This window comes from Alexandromys fortis, unplaced genomic scaffold (genome assembly GCF_014885135.2).
Source record: "Alexandromys fortis isolate MF-2015 unplaced genomic scaffold, M_Fortis_MF-2015_v1.1 scaffold_19, whole genome shotgun sequence".
Classification (NCBI taxonomy): domain Eukaryota; kingdom Metazoa; phylum Chordata; class Mammalia; order Rodentia; family Cricetidae; genus Alexandromys; species Alexandromys fortis.
In genome coordinates, this window is record NW_026067890.1 from 13,826,282 (window position 1) to 13,852,938 (window position 26,657).

A 26,657-nucleotide genomic window follows, 5' to 3' on the forward strand; every position below is an offset into this window, starting at 1 on the left:
GAGGAGGAGGAGGAGGAGGAGGAGGAGAAGGAGAAGGAGAAGAAGAAGAAGAAGAAGAAGAAGAAGAAGAAGAAGAAGAAGAAGAAGAAGAAGAAGAAGAAGAAGAAGAAGAAGAAGAAGAAGAAATGAAAAACTTGCTTGTTCTTTGAGACTGGTGGCGTGAATTTAAGTAATCAGCAAATGAACCATGTCTAACTTACTTAGGCCTATACAGTGTAGATACTGTATGACCAAAATCTCCCTGGTCTGTGTAGTTAATAAGTGAAGGTTGCTACCACACTCTGTATAACTATGATACAAAGGGTTAGAGAGATGGCTTCATGGTTAAGAGCACTTGCTTCTCTTGCAGAAGGCCAGGTTTGGTTTGCTTTACCTCCAAGGGGAACTGAGAGTTGAAAGACAGACCAGAATAGGGGTGGGGCTTAAGGACAGAGCACTGGCCTGATGAGAGGTATTTCCAACACACATACGCACACACATACAAATAACTTTTAAATTTGAATATCTATGGAAATATATACACTTGTAAATATTAAGTGAAATAATGTAGAGACGTAAATACTCTGTGGGAGAAGACCCATAGACACACAGTCTTTGTGCCTTGGGACAGCAAGAACCACTCTTGTGGTACAGAAGCATGTTCTCAACATTCTAAATTACACACGGAGAGCTAGACCTGCTAGTATACCTGCAATCGCCTTGTATTACAAATTTATAATTAAATTAATAAATTAGAAATGAATAAAAATTGGTGTATCCACAATGAACTGAAAATTTGTGTAGCTCAAAATTTTTTAGAGACTTGTGCTGGGCCTGTAGCTCAGTGGTAGAGGGCAGGCTCAGCGTATGAGACCTGGGTTTGAGCTCCAAGAACTTTCTCTCCCTCACCAAAAATAAATAAATCCAGAGTCTCATTAATGACTAACAACAACACTCACTTATTCTTAGAGAGTTATCACATAGGAAAAGGATGAAACACCTTTATGAAAAATGAAAATAGGTATTTAATACACAAGGAAAACGGGGTGAGCTTTATTCCTCCTTCAGTTAAAATTCCTAATCCATTGTGTTTGAATTTTTAAGTAGACCTCTTCAATCATTTGAGTATAAAATGTCCCCCACAGGCTCCCGTGGTTGGATGGTTGCTTCCCAAGCTGGTGGCATTATCTTGAGAAATTCTGGAAACTGCAGGAGACAGGCTTTAGGTCCCTGGGGTCACACCTTGGGGATGTCCTGTGTGCGCCCCTTCCTGCTGCCCTTACCCTTTTTCTCTGTAACCAAGAAGAAAAGAAGTTCCTCCAGCACAAACTTCTGCCACAGTGATCTGTGTCCAAGAGCATGGGATCAGGCAACCATAGGCTGTACCCCTGAAACAGTGGCCCCAAAGAAACACTTCTTTAAGTTACAATATAGTAGTGTTTTGGTTACGGGGAGCTATTTTCAGAAGCACTAATACAATATTCTCTTAACTATAAAACTGAAAACACCCCGTGATTATCCTATTTGAGCTTTGCATCACACCTCAGTCCCCTCCTGGGTTAACTAAAAATCTCACACTAGAAGCATTCACAGTCTGATTCTGAGTTGTAAAAGAACATACACTATGCCTAATCATCAATAAAATTTATTTCAACTTACTACAAAATTCTAAAGGAATACATTTTTTTAAAACATGGTATATTGTGTGCATGGTGTGTGTATACATGCCTGTGCATGTGCACCTGTGTGTATGTGTGTATGCATGTAGATGCTAACAGCCAACCCTGGGTGTTATTCTCCTGAACACCATCCACATTGCTCTTTGAGACAGGGTCTCTCGCTGGCTGGAACTTTCCAATCTGGTTAGGTGGGCTGACCAGTGAGGCCCAAGGACTCCCTGGACTCCCCTTTCTCTGGAATTACAAGCATACACTGCCATGGCTAGCATTTTTATAGAGGTTCTAGGATCAAACTCCACCTGCATGCTTGCATGGCAAGCACTGTACTCAATTAGCTCCCCGGCCCACAAGCAGCATGTCTGTGCACAGCTCACCAATAGAGGGCAGACCCTGAATGCCTTGAAGAGCTGGATGTTCTTGAGAGTCTCTGAGCCCAAGTTCCTAAGCATACACATAATAAATAATAGGGCTTAGGGTCAGGACATCTTCAAGTTCTTCTGCTAAGGCTAGTGACCTTGAATCTAATTCACTTGAAATATATTTCCGCTGTATATACATCTTATCTTATAAATGATATCCTCTGTTTTTAAAGAAATATATTTTAAAAAATGTGTCTACAACAAGGTACAAGTAAAACAAGATTAGAATATGACTTAATATGTACATAATTCAAGGAGAAGTGTTCTTGATAGAATCCAGAAATCTGGGCAGTAATTAAAATGAAGATTTATACATTAATTTAAAGCTTTTAATATGAATAAATTACAAACAAATATTTGTCCCTGTCAAGCGAGCAGGAAGGACTTGCCTGAGGGTTACTGAAGCCTTAATGTTCCAAACTAAATAAATTATGTTGACACATTTTGAAAAATAATGTCAATAAAAGCCACTATTATCAAATTGACAAAGATCTAAAAACTCACCTGATATAAATTATTTCAAAACATGAGTTTTTTTTTCGTGTTTTTATCTATTCCTTCCACCTACTCTCTATTCCAACCCCTAGTCTCTATTTTACATGAGTAGAAAACTCCTCAGTTTGGAGCAGATGTACTACGTCAGAATATGACCGATGACACACAGTTGCTGCCTTCAAGGTACTCACCATCTGCAGAAACAAAATCAACCATAGGGCTGGGCAATGGTGGCCCAGGCCTTTAATCCCAAAACTCGGGAAGCAGAGGCAGGTGGATCTCTGTGAGTTCGAGGCCAGCCTGGTCTACAACAGCTAATTCCAGGATAGGCTCCAAAACTACAGAGAAACCCTGTCTCAAAAAGCCAAACTGAAGAAAACGGTATTTCAGCCCTGAGTTGGGGTTTTCTTGACAAATGACCACTTTCTGACTTGAGTTTAACAGACGCTGTGGTATACTTACAGATGAGTTTGTCCGTGTAAGTGGGTGTTTATATTTAAATCCTCCGTGTAAGGGTAACGGGACAAAGATGCATCAATGGTGGACTGGCAGAGCAGTTACTTGCCTGTCCAGAAGTTGATAGACACAGGACTTCCCTGAGCCTAAGGTTGAGGACGACTCTGGACCATGGTGACTCTCAAGGTCAGAGGGATGCTAAAGAGGGGGGTTCCCACTGCCTGAGAGTCCTCCTGGAACGTATGGACACCCAAGAGGAGCTAGCACAGGGCCTATCCATACAGGATAAATCCATGCTGTTCCGTGACAGGTGAGGCCCTGGGCTAGCCTGGAACTCTAACAGTGTCTTAGTAACTTTTCTGTTGCTTAATGACCAAGAAGAAAGAGCTTATTTGGGCTTCCAGTTCCAGAGAGATACAAGTCCATCACCATCATGGTGGAGAAGCATGGCAGTGGACAGACACAGCTGCTGGAACAGCAAGCTGACAATGGCTCACATCTTAAAGACTACACAGGAAGCAGAGGGAGAGAACCAAGAAGAGTACATGGCTTTGAAACCTCAAAGCCCACTCCTAGTGACGCACTTCCTCCAGCAAGACCATACCTCTTAAACCTACCCAAACAGGTAGAAAAAAAATTGGCTATAAACAACTAATGATAGGTTATGTGAGTGAATGTGTATATTTATATGAGTGTATGTGTGTGTGTCAGTGTGTGTGCCTATGTGTGTGAGCGTGTGTATTTTAGGTAGGTGTGGGTATGTGCATGTGTATGTATATGTTTGTGTGAATGTATGTATGTGAGTGTGTGTGTATGCATGTGTGTGTATTGTGGGTATGTGTGGATGTGTGGGTGTCAGTGTATGTATATGTTTGTGTGAATTTATATGTGTGTATGTTTATGTGTGAGGGAGAGAGACGGGGGGGGGGGAGAGAGAGAGAGAGAGAGAGAGAGAGAGAGAGAGAGAGAGAGAGATATGTTGGGGAATGGGGATCAAACTCATGGTTTGGAACATCCTATGACTGAGCCCTGATGCAGGTAATTTATTATCCAACCCCAGTCATGAAAATCGCTACCTTTTTAGGAAGGGCAAGGGGTACCATAATGCTGTGAAGGTACCATGAGCAAGCCTTGGTCAAGCTGATGCCTGAGGTATGGAGTTCAATGAGGACAGGGACTGAGATGCCAAGAGCTCTTTACAGCTGAGAATGCAGCTGTTGGCTGGTGTGGCTGAACTGAGACAAAGAACAGGAAGCAGGAAGGAGGCTATGAGGTATAAGAGTCACAAGTCTCACACATGGTCATGGATTTTTATTACTAAGGAAAATGAGAAGCATTGTGAAGTTCAGTACTAGGACTGGCAAGGTGACTCAGGGTAAAGAGCCTGCCACCAAGCCTGAAGATCTGAATTCAGTCCCAGGATCTGGCATGCTAGAAGGAAAGACATGACTCCAGCAGGTTGACCTCTGACCTCCACACGCACGTACACACGATGAAGTATAGTATTATATATGGCATGAAAGTAGAGGAGACACTATTTGTGGGAAGGAAAGAAAAGGGCAGAGGAAGGTGTGGGAGGGTAACAAGGAAACAGATTAATAAAAACAAACTGACATGTGTGTATGAAATCACAACAACAATGAAACAATATTTTTATGCTAACTAAAAAAATACAACAAATAAAACTTAAGGTGGTGACCTCTTTAATCCCAGCACTCAGGAGGCAGAGGCAGGTGGATCTCTGTGAGTTCAAGGCCAGCCTTGTCTACAGAGCACAGAGAAACCCTGTCTTGAAAAACAAACAAAAAACTTAAGGCAGATTATGAAAGAGATTTCACTTGGTTATGCAAATCCTAGCAGACTGGGAACACATTGCCCCAGCTGTTGGGTATACGTACATAGTACTCCATATTCATAATGACACCCTCGTTCTCCCTTGTGCTGCAATCAGAATATTGAGACACTAAGAGGAGGAGGAGGAAGAGAAGAAAGTAAAGGAGAAAGAAGCAGAGGAGGAAAAGGAGAAAGGAAGGGAAGAGGGAGAGGAGGAGGGAGAAGAAGAGGGAGAGGAGGAGGAAGAGGAGGAGGGAGAAGAAGAGGGAGAGGAGGAGACAGGGGAGGAGGGAGAGGAGGAGGAGGACAGTGGTGTGATCTAACTGTGTCCTTGGGAATGTTACGCGTTCTGCAGTGAGAAGGAAAGTTTGTATTTACACGGTGTATCTACCCACCCAGGCATACTCCTGTCTACTTCTCCACAGAGAGACAGCAAGATGCAGGATTTTAAAAAACAAGAGACACACTCCCAGTGTTCAGGGTTTAGCTCTCCATGCATTAACTGTAGGCTCTACTTCATCTCCACGCACTCCACTTTTCTCATCTGAAGAAGGAAACTGAACAGTGGTATATTTATTTGCTGGGCCAACATCACAAAATGCTATGCGCTGGGTGAAATCCATTTTCTTTCTTTTATTTTTTTGACCTGTCTTGGAACTAGCTCTTGTAGACCAAGTTGAACTCAGAGATCCACCTACCTCTGCCTCCAAGTGCTAGGATTAAGGGTGTGCACTACCAACACCCAGCCAGAAACCCATTTTCTTAACATTGTAGCTTCATAAAATCTGAGATCATCAAGGTGTGGTCAAGTTGACTTTTGTCTAATCTGGCCTGAAGGTGGTTATCTTCCTGTGTGTTTACAATGGTGTTTCCTGTTTACCCTTGTCTAAATCTTCTAGATTTAAAAGGACCCCAACAGATCAGATTAGTAGTCTTCCCATTGACCCCAGTTGACCCCTTTAAAGACCGTCTCCGGCACAGACAGGCCCTGAGTCACTGTGTCACAGAGTAAAAATTTTCAACTCGACAACTGAATATTCAGAAATTTTACACTGAATTGCCATGTTTTCCTGAGTTAGCAATATATGAGTTCATTCTGCCTCTTAAAGAAGACGGCAACAGCGAGCTGAAATTTCCAGACAGCCTGGAGATCAGGCAGAAGAGACCAGCCCACACTCCACAGTGCACTGCGTTGCTAAGCTATGATGTTGATGGACTAAGGATGCTCCACCCATTTTTGACTGACATTTTATTTTCAGTTTAAGATTGGCACATAAGCCCCCTCATAAGTCAAAAGGATCTGCACTGTCACATTCAAATCCATATTGAGGGTCAGAATTGCAACATACGAACAGAGGAGGGGCAAGCCAAGGCACGCAACAAACGGTACGATCCAGCGCAAAGTGATTGCCAGGATGGAAAGACTCGACGTGGGTGATTGTCGTGCGGTAAGTGTTTAATGAATAGCCATACTGGCCACTGCTTTACACCAGCAGCAGCTGTTATCTGTGATGTTGTAGGGTAGAGTGATTTGGTGGACAAGCTGTAAGGGGTCTGTCCTCCGGAAGCTTAGTTCTAATGGGCACAGACAATACAGCAGAAGATGCTCGGCAAACTAGAAGAGCGGACTGATAGAGCAGATGTGGGCTGGCTTAGATTCTCTGCTTAGCTACAAGACCCAGCTATGCCGCTTGAGACAGTGCGAGCAGAGACACTACACAAGCCATTAAGCATGGTTATCTTCCAATGAAACTTCAACTGAATTTTATAGGATTTCATTTCTTTAACCGTCTAAGAAAGTAAAAATAATTCTTAACTCATAGGCTATATAAAAACAGGTCCTGGTTACAAGCCCTTTGCTCTAAGAAGTTGATGCTGTCTGTCACAGATGAAAACTTTTCCTTCTGCCCATTTAGATTTAGTGCTTTGAGCCTTTGAATCAAACTGACAAAGAGGAGAGAGAAATTGCATTCGTATATGTACGCTGCAGAAAGGAAATGGAAGACAAAAAGAGAAAAGAATTGGGTGATGACCAGAGAGAGCAAGATAGGTCCTTAGGACAGGAGGGACAGCGGGTGGCCTGTGACAGTGCCTCTCCTGAGAGCTCTGGTCCTGGTGCCGTCTTCTCAGGAACAGGGACAAGAGTCAGTCTTCTCTAGTCTAAGCTCCTAGAGAAGTGTGTGGTGACAGGGTTCCTTTTGGAGGCTCTGCTTTTAGACAGTGAGGGAAGTCCTGGCCTCTGTCGACTCTCAAACGCCTTCAGCTCAAATCGACGTTCACTGCGGTGCTTTATCCTAGACCCCTTTGGTACTAGAAGTAGTCGCTATCCTCCAGATCCCGGACTCATCTGGAGAAAAGCAGAGGCTCCAGCGATCTGTTTCTGGAGTTTGTATGTGGCTTCTAGGCAGGCAACTTGCGCCATCAGAAACCGTGATACACTTGTGGTATTTAAAATATAACCCTTCCTACAGACTCTCAAACTGCACCACCTACACATGAGTCTGGAAGGCTCCTGCAGTTTAGGGAGTAAGAAAAAAAAGTGTTATGTTGTGAATCTAGCTTGAACCCAACACAGACCACGGTTTAGAATACTTGGTCCCCAGACAATGCTGCTACTTTGAGGGCTGTGGAGCCATTAGAATCTCAGGGATAACTGGCAGAAACGGCTCACTAGGGTCAAGCCTTTGAAAGTTATATCCTAAACCCCGATTCTGTCTGCCAGAACAGGAGGCCCTCTCCCACACAGTCCATCCGCCATGAACTCTGTCAGGCTTCCTCACCACGATGGACTGAAATCCTGAACTGAAATAAACCTGCCCCCATTGCTTCTTTCATGTATTTTGATCACAGAACCAAAAGAAGTAACCAGTACTGAAAGGAATATATATATATATATATATATATGCAATTTATGGTTGAATGTCCTCTTTACAGAGCTCCCAGGGGTAGGACACACAGTTTTGATCTGTCAAGCACCTCCTGATCTGAACCAGGCATATGTATGCAATATAGTCACAAGGTAACCTCCATGTTCATGGCAGGTAGACCTTGGATAGACAACCCACAATTGCAATGTGCTACCCAGAGCAATAAGACCCTCTGGAAGTGTGCCACGCCAGGAAACCACCACGCCCAGCACTTGTTGAAGATGAGCAGTTTTCAAAAGGGCATATCCTTGTGCAAGGGAGGGAGGTTAGGGCCAGGCAGGTCAAGGGAGATGGCAAGGAACTACTGGATGCCCACAAAATTCCACTGCGAGGCCCATGTCACATGCCAGAGAATCTGCTGTTCCACACAAATGGTTCACCCACCTTAGCATATTTTTACCAAGAAGAAAATTTAAACCCGCCACTCGGACTGCTGAATGGCATTTTGATTGTCTCCTGCTTGGCGGACTAGCCCTCCTTTCAGTCAAACACAAGTACAATTGATTTAGCCAAGCCTAGGCTATTGAGAAATCTGTGGCCTTCGGGTCAGGATTCACTCAAAAATACAGACAGTCAACCAACACAGTCAGGACCCAAGTAAGGTTAACATCAACCTGGAGAGGGAAAGAGCCCCACCACACGCATGCCTGGCAAACACAGTGGAAAATGTGCCCCAAAAACGAAATCTCTTTTTGGTAGAGCTTTGTTAGAGGCTGGATGTCTTCTCTCTTTTCATCCACCTTGATTTGGGTGCATTCTGTGCTGGCTCTTGATTTAAGACTGGCCTTTGTACTTAGTTAATATTATATATTCCACATTGTGAAATAAGTTAAACAGTGATGGTCTGTTAAAGCAATTTTTATGAAGTATCCCTTCATAAAAGATAATGAATCTAAGTCTCGAGAAATGACCAACGAGTAGAGGCTCATAACTGCTTTTATTTTATAAGGATTAAAATGTGTATTCAGTCAGTCAGTGAATACAGATTTACCAAGTCTACTGTGTTGGAAGCATTGTGCTAGTGGGATACAATGGAAAACAACACCCATCAAGAGGGAAGAGCCTGGGCCATGGCAGGGAAAGGGGAGAGGGAACCCTTGGTTTTGTTTTTTAATTAGTTGAGAACTGGCTTTGGTCATCAAGAATAACCTATCTCAGGCTGTCTGTGACACTTAAACAGAAATCTGAAGCCAAGGCAAAGTCCTCAGCTGACCAAGGGTCATTAAAACCCGTGTGGAACGGCCCAAGAGGAGCCTGGGGAAGCAAACTGGCAGTCGCTGGGGGTGTAAGGAAGGGGACATCACCACCACCATGCAGAGGAGGAAGGGAATCATGGAAAGAAATTACAGAAATGCAGATGCATTTTCGGCAGGTGGCCATGGGCAGAGGGTTTTGGAATGCAGTTGATGGGGCTTGGAAGTGATTTGATATAGGAATGCGATGAAGGCACAGAATTTTCTAGTACTCTTCACACTTTCTTGGTCTATTTCTTTGGGATCATTTGTCATTAATTGAGGCCATTTAAGCTATGACGTGTTAAATAATTATTATTTATTCACCACTCTGTCCTTCAAGAGTAGTGTTGATTAACAGAAAGACAAGCCAAGTTTATATTCATAACTGAAATGTGTTCGTGGACATATTAAAAGGGGGGAAAAGAAAGAGGTGAACATAAGTGTGAGCTGTATGCTGGCACAGCAGGCCACGGCTCAGACTGCTCCACCGGTCAGTCTGTAACCACCTGTGCCTACAGCAGCAGGTCTCAGCTTAGACTGCCCCACGTGTCAATCTGTAACCACCTGTGTCTACTGCCTGTCTACCGGACAGAGCAGAGCCAGAGCTATTGAATCCCTGGGAGTGAGAGAGCCTCTGCGGGGCGGGGAGGGAGGGGTTGAGAGTAGTGAACTCTGGTGGGTAGGGCTACTCTGTCTGGTTAACTGTCTCAGGACATCTTTCCTGGAAGAGGGTGAGCACTTGCTAGATAGTAAGTGAGCGATTAAAGGCCTAGTAAAGCAAGATTTTCTAAAGCAATAGTTTAGGACTTCAAAATAGCCCCCAGTAAGGTAGAACAAAGCTTTCATTTTGAGCTAGCTGAGACGGATAGTCTAGGAGACTTGAAGATGCCAGAAAAGGAAGTGGGTGAGCCTGGGACTGAGAAGAAAGGCACAGAGCGGGCGGGCAGGGAGGGTAGGCAGGGAGATGCAAACTTGGCACATGGCTGACATCAAAAGCCAAAAGAATCATCAGATCACTGGGAAAGAATGCAAAGTAACCAAAAAGGAAGGGGCTTGGGACTCTCCTTCCGAGACACCAAGTCTTGACTTCATTTAAGACTTATTTGCATTACTTTAAAGCCGAGAGATCATTTTTTATACTAAGAAATACGATCCCCCAAATATGAAGAAGCCCAGCCAGCTCATGAATGAGCCGGACTTGGAACCCAAAACTCTTGAGAGTATGTGTAAAGACCGCGATTTTCAGTATGGAGACTATCAAGGAACGTGGGGTTGATAGACAGGGCGTGGCCACTCATGACTTCTACTGTTATGACCTTCAGTAGGCAACATCTTTCAACATTACAGCAGGATTGTACATGAGATTTTACCCAAATACCCTGACGCCCTTTGCTCCTTTCCTCCACCTAGCTTAGAAAAATAAATTGTCCTAGATGTACTTCAGTATAAATTAATATCTTTACCCAAATGACTATTAGACGCATTAAAACAAATTAGGCTTTCTCTGCAGGCCTCCCAAAGCACAGAATTAACTGGAACTCTACAGCCTGGCTTCAGGCTAAGCAGCTGTGGAAACTTGAACCGCTGGCTCCTTCCCTAAGGCCGCTTGGTTCTTATCAACAGAACCTACAAGGTAACCTCTGGTTCTAAAAGTCATTTATGACCCAGTGGCTATTTTTAATTAAGGTTCAATCAATCTTTTTTAAGTTCAATTTAACTTCAAATTTCATCAGTACGAGAAGCCATCCTGGGGGCTGGGGGGAGGGGTGCAGGAATAAGTACCAAGTTCACTACTGGGAACAGAGGGAATGTGGGATAAGAAATAGTCTGACTTTGGAGATTGAAGGTCTGCATCTATCTGCAACTATTAAGAGTCGAAGTTTGGAGTTGGGTGGTGGCCCCTTTAATCCCCCCCCCCAGCAATGTGGCGGAGCTCTGTGAGTTCAAGGCCAGCCTAGTCAACAGAGCTAATTCCAGTTCACAGATAAACCCTGTCTAGGAAAAACAAAAGCAAACAAACAACAACAACAACACAAAAGAGTAGACGTTCGGAATGCCCGATCTACCACTCCCCCTCGGAGACGGGGCTGAGTCCCAGTCTTGTGACGAGGGAGTGTACGAGCTGTCTGCTGTTATGTACAGTAAATGGCAGGCTTGATTCACAAGATAATATACAAGTGCACTAAAAAGAAGGCAGAAAGTGGGAAAGCAGGAAATTACAGGCAGAGGAGGAAGAAAAGCAGAAGCAGGCAAAGTTAGGAAAACAAAAGGTGAGGTAAATGGAATTACAAGGTGGGGAGGGGCAGGGGACATCTGCAGAGAGGGGACTGGAGCCAGTCCGACTGGGAGGTACAGAGGTGGCTGGCTGCTGGGCTGCTGACTTGCCAAGCAGGCACCAGGTGGAGGAGGGGAGCGCGAGGGAGGGAGGGACTTGGCGAAGGGCAAAGGCAGGCAACACTTAAAAGGGGAATGACCCTAGGTGGTTAATGCTACCAGTGACCTCCAACGCCCAGGGCAGAAGACCTCAGGAGGAAAATATATCCTGTGTCCCAGGCTCCTCCAGAGGCAGGCACACTGGAAGGGCACGACCATGTGCGAGTTGTATAGCAAACCGGACACCCTGGCGCTGCGGGGCAAGCACATCGGGTAAGGAGCCTTAGCGGGCAGGAAGGGGCAGAGGGCAAACGGTTGGAGTTGGGTGGGAGAGACTAGCGGGCAGGAAGGGGCAGAGGGCAAACGGTTGGAGTTGGGTGGGAGAGACTGAGGGTCACACCCCCCCGGGCTCTGGAAGGAGAGTTCTGCCTGCCCAGGAGGTACTCCTAGAAGCCCCAACCTGAGCTTTCTCTGGCTCCCAGAGGCGGGCAGCAGGTGGCTGGAGGTGCTGGCTCCTCCAACTCACACTCTCCTGAAAGCGGGTATCCGCGGTATCCAGCCTTGGGAAAAGAGCGCAGTGAGCGGGCTGGGGAGAACATGCCTCCACGCTCATCAACTCTACAGCTGAACTCAGAAATCATTTGAGTGATGGCTCCGAAAACAAACACATTCTGACAACCTCTATTTAAAGTGAACTTTTTCCGTGTTTGGTGAGGCAATAAAGCGTTTCAGCAGCTAGCAGAAAACTTAAATCCCCTATATAAAACGCGGAGACTTCGCGGGCACAGTTATAGCTTCTTCTTAAGCTGGGTCCTCACGTCGATTTTTAAATGCTGTGTTCTCCTGGCGTTTGTTTTGTCCGTGTTATGTGTTCATAATAGAACTGCGTATAAAAGACTGGCCTGAACTCTGGTCCCAGCTAGGTATCGTGCTCATTCATCCCTGTCAAGTCTTATTATTAACATTCCAGGAGCAAAGGAGAACGAGTGAGATACTATCTTGTGTATGGATTTTTAAAGGACAATACGGACTGTGCCCTAACACTGTGGAAGCAGCTATCCATAGTGCACACGTACCTGGTGCAGTCGTCAATGCGCAGACCAAGTGATAAGGGAAAGAAGCAATGTGTTCCGGGCAGAAATGCTGAGCAGGTTCTGGTACAAAAGCTCCTGGCTTCCATCAGGAGGGTTCTAAAAGGTAGAGGAGGCGAAGACCTCTCTTCACAGTGGCCCAAGTTCCTCCCCCCACTCGCTGATTGACACCTTTTAAACTAGATTCATTTGGAAACATAATTTCTGAGGGAAAACAGCAAAGTTTGTGGAAGGAGAAGAGTAGTGTTGGAGATGGGGTGAGGGAGAATTTTACAACCTGAGAGCCAAGGTGGAAAGTACCTTTAAAAGGCACAGAGCCCTCTGCAGCCTGCAGCTCAGCTCTCAGTAAGACCCAAGGTTCTCTGTGTGCCTCATAATTTGTAGATACAATCTAACCATTGACTTTGAGTCCACAAGAATTCATTCGCTCGCTCTCTCTCTCTCTCTCTCTCTCTCTCTCTCTCTCTCTCTCTCTTTTAATATTAGCTGATGCTGAAAAATCATATAAACTAGTCTCCTGGTGGTGGCGCATGCAGTAGGGAGGCAGAGGCAAGCGGATCTCTAAGTTCCAGGACAGCCAGGACTATACAGAGAAACCCTGTCTCAGACAAAACAACAAAAACACCTGATATGTCAGAAACAGATAAATATTTTAATATTATCTTATATAATACCTACACCTGTTTCCCCCTCCTCTCTCTCCAAATTATAAGGAACTTTATAACTAACTATAAGTAACTTAGAGCTAAATACTACAAAGAGAATTTTCATGTATTTTGAGTGGCACTTGTCCTGTATCAAATAAATGACTTTCCCATCTTAAATACTTAACTTAGTTTGTTCTGGGATGCTTTTGTGAGCAAAATAAGCCCCCATAATTCTTGGTTATTTCAATGAACATTTATGGCATAATATATGGCCAAGCACAATGCTACTGAGGTTTCTGATCTTGGCCCAATGGACATTTAAGCCTAAAACTATGTTTTTTATTTTGGTGCTTTTGCATATGTAAAAGAACCTGCAGCCTGGCGGTGGTGGCAAACGTCTTTAATCCCATCACTTGGGAGGCAGAGGCAGGCGGATCTCTGTGAGTTCGAGACTGGCCTGGTCTACAAGAGCTAGTTCCAGGACAGGCTCCAAAACCACAGAGAAACCCTGTCTCGAAAAACCAAAAAAAAAAAAAAAAAAAAAAACCTCTGCATATATCCTAGGGGTTTGTGGAGACTTTGCAATATTTATTAAGGTGAAGTGCAGCTGTTTAAAAGTGTTTTGATTATCAGGAATAGTGAGTAACCTCAAACTTTAAAAGGACTTACAGCTATGGTAAAAGTTGCTGTAGGTTTTTGTACAATATTAAGAATTAGATCTTAGCACTTGTGTCTATTAGAGAAGCAGTTCATGAGAGAGCTATAGCCCATCTCCTAGTTTATATAGGTTTTGTTTTATTTTATTTTGTTTCTGTGATAGGGTTTCTCTGTGTAGACCTGGCTGTTCTGGAACTCACTCTGTAGACCAGGCTGCCCTTGAACTCACAGACCACCTCCGGTAGACTAGTTTTTTTTTTTTTTTTTCTCAGCATCAGCTAAAATTAGAGAGAGAGAGAGAGAGAGAGAGAGAGAGAGAGAGAGAGAGAGAGAGAGAAAGAATTCTTGTGGATTCAAACTCAACAGTTAGATTGTATCTACAAGTTAAGAGGCACACAGAGAACCTTGGGTCTTACTGAACGCTGCAGGCTGCAGAGGGCTTCTGTGCCTTTTAAAGGTACTTTCCACCTTGGCTCTCAAGAAATGTCAGAAACTGCTGTTAATAGATATTATCTCATGTAAGACCACCTATTTCCCCTCCTCTCTTTCTCCAAATTATAAGGAAATGAATAGTTATCACCCTATGTGAGGGTGGTCAACTTTGTTCCAGCAGAATAAAATGTCCCAAAGAGAGCTGAGTTTTAAGTAAGCTGATTCGTGCACCTGTAAACAGAGCTGTTAAACTGTGGATGTTTTAACAAAGAAATGTGAGCAATGACACCAGCGGCGAATTAAGAGGAGAGATTCAAAACTAACGTAGAATGAAAAAAAACGATGCGGTCACGTGGGCTCTGTTTTCCCTTTCCCTTATAATTGAAATGTGTTTTAATTTTCAACTGATGATTGACCTCCATTGAGAAGGAAAAATACTGCATTGTCTGACGGGACCAAAGTATTTCCTTTGCCTCTGTCTAGGCCCTCTTGCAAAGTTTTCTTTGCTGCGGATCCCATCAAAATAATGCGAGCCCAGGGGCAGTACATGTTTGACGAGAAAGGCCAAAGGTACTTGGACTGCATCAACAACGTGGCTCACGGTAAGCAACCTACGCACAGAGCAGAGCGTTGGAGGAAATGCCTGTGGAGCCCGGTTCATCTCGGGAAATTTCAAGTCAGCTGTCCCTCCGCTGAGTCGCCCTAAAAGGGGAAAGCTTCCCTAAAACCCGGGGAGAAAGGGACCCAACCCCTTTCTCTTTTTCCATCAAAATTCCCCTCTCCTCCCAAGCTCTTATGGCTGTTGACTGTTCCTTTATGTCCTACATTTTAGTGGGACACTGCCACCCAGAAGTGGTCAAAGCCACGGCGAAACAGATGGAACTACTCAACACGAATTCTCGCTTCCTCCACGACAACATCGTGGAGTACGCCAAGCGCCTTACAGCCACCCTGCCGCAGACGCTCTCTGTTTGCTACTTTACAAATTCGGGGTATGTGTCTGGTTTCTGGCATCCTCACGCCCCGTTTGCACCTGCGTACCTTTTCCTTTTGATGCGTGGTGTGATACAGATGTCTATAAAAAAATTTAAGGAAATTCCGCCACTCACTAAGGGACCTTGATTAGGCACGGTCCTTTCTGTATCGTTTATTTCAAGATTCCGAGCATAAGAGGATACAGTGACATCATCTTGTCACTCAGTAAAGTGTGCAATATAAATGACGGGCTCACATAGTCCATTCAATACATAAATGCAGATCCCAGCAGGTGCAGAGGCAGTCAGATCTCTGTGAGTTCAAGGCCAGCCTGGTCTACAACAGCTAGTTCCAGGACAGGCTCCAAAGCTACAGAGAAAGCCTGTCTCGAAAAAAATACAGGAAGGAAGGAAGGGAGGGAGGGAGGGAGGGAGGGAGGGAGGGAGGGAGGGAGAGAGAGAGAGAGAGAGAGAGAGAGAGAGAGAGAGAGAGAGAGAGAGAGAGAAAGAAAGAAAGAAAGAAAGAAAGAAAGAAAGAAAGAAAGAAAGAAAGAAAGAAAGAAAGAAAGAAAAAGAAAAATGATGTAGAGAACTTAGGGTGACCAAGAAGGAGCGGGAAAGAAACCTCAGTTCTGCATTATGCTTTTCTGGGTAAAGGTCGTCTTACAATTTTTTGTAACTAATGCCGGGCGGTGGTGGCGCCTTTAATCCCCGCCCTCGGGAGGCAGAGGCAGGCGGATCTCTGTGAGTTCGAGGCCAGCCTGGTCTACAAGAGCTAGTTCCAGGACAGGCACCAAAAACTTCGGAGAAACCCTGTCTCGAAAATCCGGGAAAAAAAAATTTGTAACTAACACTGAGTCATTTTAAAAAGAGATTGTCACCTGTCCCTTCTGTCTTATCTCAATAGATCCGAAGCCAATGACTTAGCCTTGCGCCTGGCACGGCAGTTCCGAGGCCACCAGGATGTGATCACTCTTGACCAGTAAGTCTTAGGCACAGGGTTTCCAAGGGAGACGCCCCTTCAGAGCCAGAAGTGTACCCACCTGTACCGAACCGAACCTATCTGTACTAAAACACAGGCACTTATGGAGGAGGGAGTCATGGAACCGTCATGGAACGGTGGTTTGAAATTCCACAGTAAGGTGCTGAACTTAGCTTAAATCCAGAGGCTAATTTACTGTCTAAGCCCCTGAAAATGCAGGAGACTTTCCAGCGTATCGTGAAGCCTGCAGGTTTACGGGCTTGATGTGAAACCAGGCTGACATTTTACACAATTGCACCTGCGGCTGCCTCGGCATAACTCAATCATTTCCAAAATTCTTTTTTTTTAAAAAAATAAGAATAATTTCTTTAAAATCCAAACATTTGCTTCACTTCACTATTGGGATTATCCGCTGTACTTAATGTTAAAGACAGCAATTTATAGCAAACTTAAAACTTTAGTATTTTTATTTGCTCACGGCTATGAATGATCTTATTACCTCTCGAACATGAATTTGCTAATTTTAAACAAGATATTTTGCACCCATGTTTACTAACATCTTAAAAATTATTTTGTCTGCCCTTATATCCCTCCACGCCGCCACATATGGGTTCACATTATGCCCAAAAATCTACAGAGTGGAATTAAATACGGACCTCATGTAGACTCCTCTTAATGGGATTATTCATTTTCTGTCGCTTCTTCATTTGTTGCTACAAACTTTTGGGTCCAAATAATACAAAGAACAGTGATCTGTACTGTTTCTGTAAGTCAGAAAGCTAAAATGACTCCCTGAGCTAAAAGCAGGGTTATCTGTGGGGACTCTTGGCTCTCCCACGTCTTGTGTCTGTGTCTCATGGCTTGCAGTCCGGGCCTTCACCTTCAAGCAAGGTCGGCTATCACCTGACTCAGCCTCTGCTTCGATTCCCCGCTTCTCCATCATGCTCCTGCCTCCACTTTCTCTCATAGGACATTTGTTACTGTGTAGGAGCCTCCCAGATGATCCAGAATAATGCTCTCCTTGAGTGGTCCTCAATACACCTAAAAAAATCACCTCTGCTATGAAACATATTCTTAGGTTCTGGGTATAGGAGGTGAACATACTTGGGGTGGGGTGTTTCTTTTATACAATTCTCATCCATCACCTATGGACAAATATAATAATGTATTCACCATATATTTATTTACTTACTTATATACTTGCGGACCTATGGAAGACCATAATAATATATTTAGCATCTATTTTATGCTATTTGAAATGTTTTACTAGTACATGTTAACTCTACATAATAATGGATTTTGCTATGACATTTTCATATATGTGCGAGTGTTTTCCAATCATGTTCTCCGCCATTACCCTCCTGTCTCCCTCCCCCTTCCACGGATCTTCCCAACGAGCTCTGCATGTACTTCCACGTCCTTTCATTTTTTTACATCATGTAAAACATGTTATCTTACGTGCATCTATCTGCTTTACCAAAGTCAGTGTCCATCTCTCTTTTCGTGTTTCATCCCACACAGAATTCCTGAGAGGCATTGCATTCCTCCGACTCACTTCTGACAATAGAAACATAATATGAGCCATGTATGGGATTTTAAACCTTCCAGCCGTTTGGGGTAGCCAACATGCTGTCATTTTAAGATGTAATCAGCCTAAACTACATTGACATATCTTCCGTTCCTTTTGTTCTCACTGAGTATCGAAAGTCCACTGTGTCTGTTTACACCACAGCACATCTCAGGTCAGACTAGAGATGCTGCCAGTGCCCACAGCTCCACGCGGGGAGTTGCTGCCTTACGGTATTATAACAGTGCTGTTCTCACTGGGCAGCACCCCCAGTGACAGGCACTGACTGCATCTGCTCCCAGCACCAGCAGAAATCCTTCTACACGGTCCTCCACAGGGCATTCTGAGAATTCCCTAGGGATAAATTTCAGAAACAAGATGGCAGGGCAGCAAGGTATACAAAGGTGCTGTGTTAAAGGTTTCAATATTTGTCTCCAGCGTGGTTACAACTCCAGACACAGCACAAGAAAGGTCTCCTCTCTAAAGTCTAACCAAACCAAATACTACCCAGCTTTCTGTTTTTCCCCAACTGTTGCTAATCCAATGGGTGTAACATATCGTAACTGGCACTGTTGATTTGAGAATCTCCTCAAAAATCTCATGATTTTATCATCCTTGGGGTTGCCTTTTCGTATTCTTTATAATTTTTCCAGTCAGGAGTCTCCTCCTGTTGCTGCCGCTTTGCAGTTTCCTATACAGCCTAGGTCAGAGGATCTCTATTTGGAATTATCTGTGGGTGGGTTTTTAGACCTTTCTCTCCACATCTGCTGATTATATTTCTGGGCGAGAAATAGAAAAAGGAATATCATCACCATTTGTGCTTTAAGGGAGAGAAAAGTATTTCTCTCTACTCAGTCCAAGTTTTTGTTCCAGAAAACTAGTGTTAGCCTAGTGTCTCCAACCGATCATCCACTAAACAGCATCCCAATGGAAAGCCATGGCAATGAGAGCAGGGAATGTCTCTGACTCTGGCCAGGTTTGGGGACCACTCTTCCTGCTGGATTGCCTCATCCAGTCTTAGTGGAGGAGGGGATGTCTGCTTTCACTGCAGCTTGATAAACCATGGCTGGATGATATCCATGGGATGCCTACCTGTATCTGAGGAGAAACACTTGGAGGGCAGAGGCACGAGGATCTCTGTGAGTTTTGAGGCCAGCCTGGTCTACAAAGAGTTCCAGGATAGCTAGGACTGTTTCACAGAGAAACACTGTCTCAAAAAAAGAAAGAAAGGAGGGGAGGGGGAGAAAGGAAAGAAGAAAGGAAGGAAACAAAATGAAACAAAAAAAAAAAACCAGAATCTAGAAAACTCAAATCACAGGATTGATTACATGAAGATATGAAAACATTCAAATTTAAAGAATCTAATTTAGCAATATAATTCAAAAATGTTTATTTTCCTACTGTAATAAAAAACCATTGCCTATGAGGACACATTAGATTTCTCGTGTACTTCATTGTATGTATAAGAGAAAATGGACATATCAAATGGCCGGTACTGACAGGAAGGGCTAGATCCAGTCATACAGTTAATATGTGGCACCAGCAAGGAAATTCTCCCCAGACGACGAATACAGAGTGGTATACAATATTGGCTTTCATATGGAAAAACACCTTTCTTGGAACAATTTCCATTGCTTTTCTTTAACATTTCAGTGCTTACCATGGTCACCTGACATCATTAATTGAGATCAGTCCCTATAAGTTTCAGAAGGGCAAAGATGTCAAGAAGGAATTTGTACATGTGGTAAGTATCCCCACGTCCTATCATCAGAATGCTGGGGCTAGAATGCCTATTGCCATCCAGCCCAACCCTCGGAGCAGAGTGGAACCATGGGAGAGAAACTAAGAATCAGAGCGGTCATATAACATGCTGACCTCAGAGGGCCACGTACTGGCACAGCATGTGGCTCACACTGAGAATCGTGGTCGGAGAGTTGAGTGGCAGATGAGATTTTCAGCAGCTATTGTTTTATTCTTGTGCCCCCTGGTCTTCAGTTACTCTTCCAATTATACTAGTACTAGATCAACACCCAGAGCTAAGAGAGTTTCTATGACGATCATAAAAATAATTTACATAAAGCAGGAAGCTGAGGCCTCAAGCCAGACCAATGGCTCATTGCAATGAATACTTAGAAGTTTATGGACTACAGGGTATACTGCGTGACTTCTGTGTCATGCTACAGCTTGGCGTGGCACACATGCCAAGACGTTTTGTTTTGTTCTGTTTGCTCTTTTGTTTTTCTTTTAAAGTTTATTTTATTGGGGGGAGAGGTTGCAAGGGCAGAGGGTAGATATGAAAAAATGGGGAGATGAGTTGGATTAGAATTGCATGATATAAAATCCACAAGGAAGCCAGGCGGTGGTGGCGCACGCCTTTAATCCCAGCACTGGGGAGACAGAGGCAGGTGGATCTCTGTGAGTTCGAGGCCAGCCTGGTCTACAAAGGGAGTTCCAGGACAGGCTCCAAAGCTACAGAGAAACCCTGTCTCAAAAAACCNATCTCTGTGAGTTCGAGGCCAGCCTGGTCTACAAAGGGAGTTCCAGGACAGGCTCCAAAGCTACAGAGAAACCCTGTCTCAAAAAACCAAAAAAATAAATAAATAAATTAAATCCACAAGGAATGACCAAAACGTTTTAAAAACTAATAAAATTTAAAATTTTATATAAATCATAATTATGTAAATAATGTGAATTGTTTTAAAGGTATATTACATCAAATGGAAAAAGCCAGACAAGTTGTTGAAACAGTGAAATTCACTTCATATGGTTGTGTTAGTTGTGGGTCAGTGGACCCTTAGAGACCTCACTGCTTTATTTCAAGGCTTTAAGAATAAGCACTAAGGTACCCAAGTTTCCTAAGTAATTGTAGTTTGTGATATAATTGACAGCCTGAGTTTGTTTTACAAATACTCATTAGTACAGTCTCCACCTCTTATTATTTTTATATAATATAACTGCATCTGCCAATCTATATTTGCTTTCTATGTGAATAGGGATAAATTTTTGATTTAGAGGGTCTGGGTCCAGCTCACAATTGAAAGATGTCAGCTCTTCAGAGCCTTCAAAAATGTACAGAGATAAAAGGCACTGGGGGGGGGGCGGGGTTCTTGGGTCAACACACAACCACGCTCCAACATGCCCTGGGGGGGGGCGAATAGATGCCCTCTTGGTTTTCAAGTTTGGGAAAGAGGCAAATTATGAGAAACTGTATCATCTGATGCTCTAGGCACCAACTCCAGATACTTACAGAGGGAAATACAGAGAGGACCACGAAGACGCAGCCACAGCCTATGCAGACGAAGTGGAGAAAATCATTGAAGATGCTCAGAGCAGAGGAAGGAAGGTGGGCACTATGGGAGACACTTTTAACGTCTTTTACGGAAATAGACTTCTCTACAGAGAAGAAAAAGGATTAAATCGAAAATTCCATTCTGTTCTTTGCTGGTTACATTTTCTCTTGGTTTGTTATACTGTCATAGTAAAATGTTATCTATCTCAGATATGAAACCATTCTCTTCTCCAGTGCTACTGGCTAATTCTGATCCTTCACTGCACAGGGTCTGGTTCCTAGAGCCAGGCTCTCCCAACTGTGAGGGTCGTGGGGAAGCAAAGCAGCAGAGGGGCTTCGGTGTCGAGGGCAGTCCCAGCTCTCAGATCCTCAAGGGAGCGATGGTGCTGTTGGAGCTCGGGGGCTCCTGGAACCACAGAACTGAGGCTCGGCAGCACCAGAGTTGTCGAGGGCAGGAAAGGAGTTCATGCTTACGGTCTTCACCCCACTGTCTGCAGATTCACGTTCTAGTCTCCACCACTGCAGGGCTGCAGAGGTGCAGATTAGATGCAACTAGACAACACGCGGCCTTTAAATTGGTTTATGGGACAGACGTGATGATACGAATACTTCATTAAATAAAAAGGATTCGCCTTTTCCAGTGAATTAAAAAATTCTTTTGCCTTCATGACAAGAGATCCATTCTTTTTTTCTGAGTAGCTCTCCTACCCATCAGCCCTGCCTTGCTTTTATGTCCTTTATGACATCTTCGTGCAAATGAGCCTAAAGCTCTCCCTTCCACAGAAGCTTCCGAGTCTCCTCCCTGCAGTTTCATATGGTAAATGATGCTTTCAGTTTTTTTTAACCTCAACAAATGATATGGACTCTGCTTCTAATGGAGGGTGTCTAGGTGATTCTTGTTGTTTTGGTTTGGTTTTTTTTACCAATATCAGTGCTACACAGTTTGGGACCTGATGGCACTGTGTTACCAATGCTGAAAGCTATGCAAAAATAAATATGGGGCATACACTTCTAAAGCTATGCAAAAATAAATATGGGGCATACACTTCTAAAGCTATGCAAAAATAAATATGGGGCATACACTTCTAAATGTCGGCTGTGCTCGTGAGATCATGGAAGGTTGGAGCAGAAATTTCTAGACTCCGGCGGCCTCATTTTAGAGCTACGACACCAAATAACTCGGAAGTAAAGCGTTTAACCTGGTTCGGGCAGCTGGTAGGAGTCTAGGGGCAGACTTGGTTCTCTACATTTCTTTCCTCGGGCCTTTTTGAGCTTTCCCTTCTTCCGTCAGTGATTGCCACTTCGAACTTCTCCTCCTGACATGCTTCCCCTGTAGTTTCTGTTGAGAGGCCTAACTGTTGAGGAAAGCCTGGTTCAAATCCAGACATAGCGCTGTGTGGAGCCCCAGGCTGTGTGCCCGCTCCCCTGGTGCAGACTCTAGCCTCAAACAGTCCTATTTTACTAACTAGGGAATGGGCACCAAGGCACCTTCTGATCCTCAATCAGTTTGCAAAGATTCATGACATAGACATCAAAACAGTACTTTTACTAGGCACAGCTTGACAAAAGAGATTGACCCTTAATGAAGCTCTCCTTGCGCGGTTTCCATTTCCCCAGGGGGCAGGACTTTATTTAGGTCACAGCCGCCACAGGCAGCTTTTGTTTTTAATTAGTAGACTGTGTAGCACGCACCACAGGTCTGTTTCTAGCCATTTTAAACCTACTCAAAGGCCTGGAAAGATGGCTCAGCCGTCAAGAACACACAAACACACATTGCTCTTGCAGAGGACCCGGGTTTGGTTCCCAACACCAAAGTCACAGCTCCATCTCGAGGGGGAGGGGGAGAGGCTTCATGCCTTCCGACACCTGCACACATGTACACACACGTGCATAAAGTTAAAGATAAATCTTATTTACCATAGTGTGCTCTTGAGGCTGTAGAGATGGCTTCGCCATTAAGAGTGCATGTTCTCTCAAGCCCCAGGTTTGGGTCCCAACACCTACAGAGCAGAGTAAGAACGCTCTGTAACTTCAGTTGCCAAGGATCCAGTGCCCTCTTCTGGCCTCTTTGGGTACTGCATGTACATAAAACAGAAAACAGGCATGCAGAACACCCACGTACACATCGATAAACATAAATCTTTAAAAACAAAAACCTGTCGTATAGGAAACTTTTTAGGGGGTAGGTATCTTGTAAAGATTGTGACCCCATCTTCTTTTGTATAGATTGCCGCCTTTATTGCTGAATCCATGCAGAGTTGCGGTGGACAAATTATTCCTCCAGCAGGCTACTTCCAGAAAGTGGCTGAGTATGTACTTGACTTGGGCATCCTTGGTCAAACTGAGGGTACTGTGGCAAGTCTATACAAGGTCATACTTCCAGATTTGCTGATAAAAAAAAAAAAACTGGGCTGGAGAGATGGCTCAGTGGTTAAGAACACCGGCTGCTCTTCCAGAGGTTCTGAGTTCAATTCCCAGCAACCACATGGTGGCTCATAACCATCTGTAATGAGATCTGGCGCCCTCTGGCGTGTGGACATACATGGAGGTAGAATGTTGCATACATAATAAATAAATAAATCTTAAAAAAAAAAAACTGCTGCTGTCTGCCTGCTTCCTTAGGACTCTAGGATGTCCCTGATCTTAACCAAGATCCAGCGGATACAGGGTTTAACATCGTCCAGCCTGCAGAACTATACCGCAGCTCCTGCTGGGCATCCTGTCTCATTGGCCCATAGCTATGCCTTGTCAATTAGTAGACATGAAGATTAGCCCTGGATAGAGCCACTTGTCCAACTCTCTCCCCAAGTGGAATGTTGCAATACAGCTTACTTTAAGTAGCATACATCCCATATGGGGTAAATCTAATCTAGAAATTGCGATTAGCCTATAATGTTGCTACATGGTTTTGAGTCCTCGGACGGAGGCTTTGGGTTAATACTTCTCTGCTTTCAATCGTCTTTTTTGGGTAGTGTTGGGGGCACTCGTCCGCATATCTCTTTGCTTTTCAGACATGTTCGCAGAGCAGGGGGCGTGTTTATCGCTGATGAAGTTCAAGTAGGCTTTGGTAGAGCTGGGAGGCATTTCTGGAGCTTCCAAATGCACGGCAAAGACTTCATTCCAGACATCGTCACCATGGGGAAGCCTATGGGCAACGGTCACCCCGTGGCCTGTGTGGTGACAACCAAAGAAATTGCAGAAACCTTCAGCAGCGCTGGCATGGAGTATTTCAATACAGTAAGTTTGGGTTTGCAGCTTTAATTCTAAGAGGGGAAATTAATGCATATTCTTAGATAATAAAGAAAAGGGCTCCAATTAACCAGCATACCATTCTGGACTGGAGAGATGGCTCAGAGGTAAGAGAACTGGCTTCTCTTCCAGAGGTCCTGAGTTCAATTCCCAGCACCTACATGGCGGCTTATAACCATTTGTAACGCTATCTGGTGCCCTCTTCTGGCCTGCAGGCAGACATACAGGCAGAACACTGTGTACATAATAAATAAATCTTAAAAAAAAAATTACCAGCATATCATGCTAATACTCTTGTCAAACTTCAATCACACCAGCCTGGATTCCCTCTGAACTGTTTGCTTGTGCTTTTCCTCTTCTGATAACATTCTTGTTAGATTTTGTCAGGATAGATTTCCTGCTAATCTTTGGGGGTTGTTTCATTAACAGATGATGTGATCTTCCTTATTTTGTGTTGTGTTGAAATTCCTCAAACACTTTGAAAGCTTTAGATGATTTGGTACCGTGAATATCTGTCAACTCTCATAAGGGAGACTCGGTGTTGACCCTTGGATAGCTCTCTTTGGCTTTATCCCCCCAAGTAAATGCTTTAGGTTGGAAGAGTCGCTGTCGTGTGCACAGCAGCAAAAGCAAGGGTTCAAGCACAGAAAGGGTTTGTTTTTCAGAGAAAATATTGCTTAGCTGTTTTCTCTCAGCTCTTTAAGGACACAAACACTGATTTCCATTACTGAACCACACTTCGGAATCTTTAATTCACAATCTAATATTTTCTGTTGATTGGATGAACCAATAAACCACTTATAATCCCTCACACTAGAGACATATCCTGGAGAATTTTCCAGGAGTGAGTTTTCACTCCGTTCCAATGAGCAAAATCATTCTGTCTTCTAAGTCTGATAGGTTACTATTACAAAATAAAATATATTTTAAAAATTTATATATATGGCATTTACATAAGCATTCTTATCTTTAATAATATATACCTTTGTGGGGACTGCTGAAGGCATTAAAATAGGTTTTGTTTTTCAGACATATGTTGAATGCCAAATTTCTCATGAAGAAATACCACTAATTCCATTGCTGTTTTCTCATCTTCGTCTTTAGTATGGAGGAAATCCAGTGTCTTGTGCTGTTGGGTTGGCTGTGCTGGACGTAATTGAGAAAGAAAACCTTCAGGGAAATGCTGTCCGAGTAGGGAATTACCTCACGGAGCTACTGGAGGCACAGAAAGCTAAGCACCCTTTGATAGGGGATATCAGGTGGGTTGACCAACCGTCATGTACGCATTTGTTTCTCCCTAACAATCTTGTAAACTTGAAAGCTTGAACTGAGTTTCTAAAACACTGAGAAACAGAGAGAGCAAGGGTTGGTCTTAATCCAGGACTCAGGGACCACCCTGGCAACATGGGGGTACATTATCTTTCCTCAAATTTGCAGGCTTTTGGGGGCTGGAGAGATTGCTCAGCAGTTAAGAGCATTGCCTGCTCTTCCAAAGGTCCTGAGTTCAATTCCCAGCAACCACATGGTGGCTCACAACCATCTGTAATGAGGTCTGGTGCCCTCTTCTGGACTGCAGGCATATATGCAGACAGAATATTGTATACATAATAAATAAATAAATATTTTTTTAAAATTTGCAGACTTTTGTTCTGTAAAGTTAGGATAATTTTAAGCCCAGGAAAGGAAGGACGATCAGATTATTCCAAGTATCTGTGGATGAGGAGGAAAATGCTATCTTCATTGCTGGGTATTTTTCATAAACTTGTAAGGAGTAGCTCGAGAAATTAAATGGCACCAAGTGTTGTTTGAGGACTGGAGAGTGCGCTCAGTGGGTAAAGAGTTTGCTGTACAAGCACAGGGACCTAAACGGGTCCCCAGAACCTTCATTACCACGGCAGGTGAGTGGTGTTCACCTGCAACCGTAGTGCACACAGGCTACCTATGGAGAGGCCCTGTGTTAAGAGAGATGGCCCCTGACTAACACCACCGAGGCTGGCCTCTGGCCACCATAGTCACATGCACACACGTGCCTGTGTCCACATGCATTCCCTACACACATATACATGCAGATAAAAACAATTGTTTAAAGTATGATCCTCTTATAAAACTAAGTGAGGTGGGCAATCTGATGGCAAAACTTGTTTCAAATATGAGGAGCAACGGTGACACTCGTGGCATCTTTTTTTTTTTAAAAGATTTATTTATTTATTATGTATACAGTATTCTGTCTGCTTGGATGCCTACAGTCAGGAAGAGGGCACCAGATCTCATTACAGATGGTTGTGAGCCACCATGTGGTTGCTGGGAATTGAACTCAGTACCTCTGGAAGAGCAGCCAGTGCTCTTAACCTCTGAGCCATCTCCCCAGCCCCC

General features: G+C 43.9%; 1 protein-coding gene and 1 long non-coding RNA gene across 3 annotated transcripts in view; one reads left to right on the forward strand and one right to left on the reverse strand.

Annotated features, from left to right (window-relative positions):
- LOC126492734 (uncharacterized) overlaps positions 1-26,657 on the reverse strand; it is a 220,962-nt gene that overhangs the window by 190,487 nt on the left and 3,818 nt on the right. The window lies entirely within an intron of this gene.
- Etnppl (ethanolamine-phosphate phospho-lyase) overlaps positions 11,494-26,657 on the forward strand; it is a 22,986-nt gene continuing 7,822 nt past the window's right edge. For both annotated transcript variants that reach the window (XM_050127722.1, XM_050128539.1), the window contains exons 1-9: positions 11,494-11,669; positions 14,707-14,825; positions 15,056-15,215; positions 16,105-16,179; positions 19,400-19,490; positions 20,973-21,089; positions 23,262-23,344; positions 24,047-24,272; positions 25,389-25,543. In XM_050127722.1, the coding sequence (XP_049983679.1) occupies positions 11,614-11,669; positions 14,707-14,825; positions 15,056-15,215; positions 16,105-16,179; positions 19,400-19,490; positions 20,973-21,089; positions 23,262-23,344; positions 24,047-24,272; positions 25,389-25,543 (1,082 nt within the window). In that variant the 5' untranslated portion in view covers positions 11,494-11,613. The remainder of the gene's footprint in view (positions 11,670-14,706; positions 14,826-15,055; positions 15,216-16,104; positions 16,180-19,399; positions 19,491-20,972; positions 21,090-23,261; positions 23,345-24,046; positions 24,273-25,388; positions 25,544-26,657) is intronic.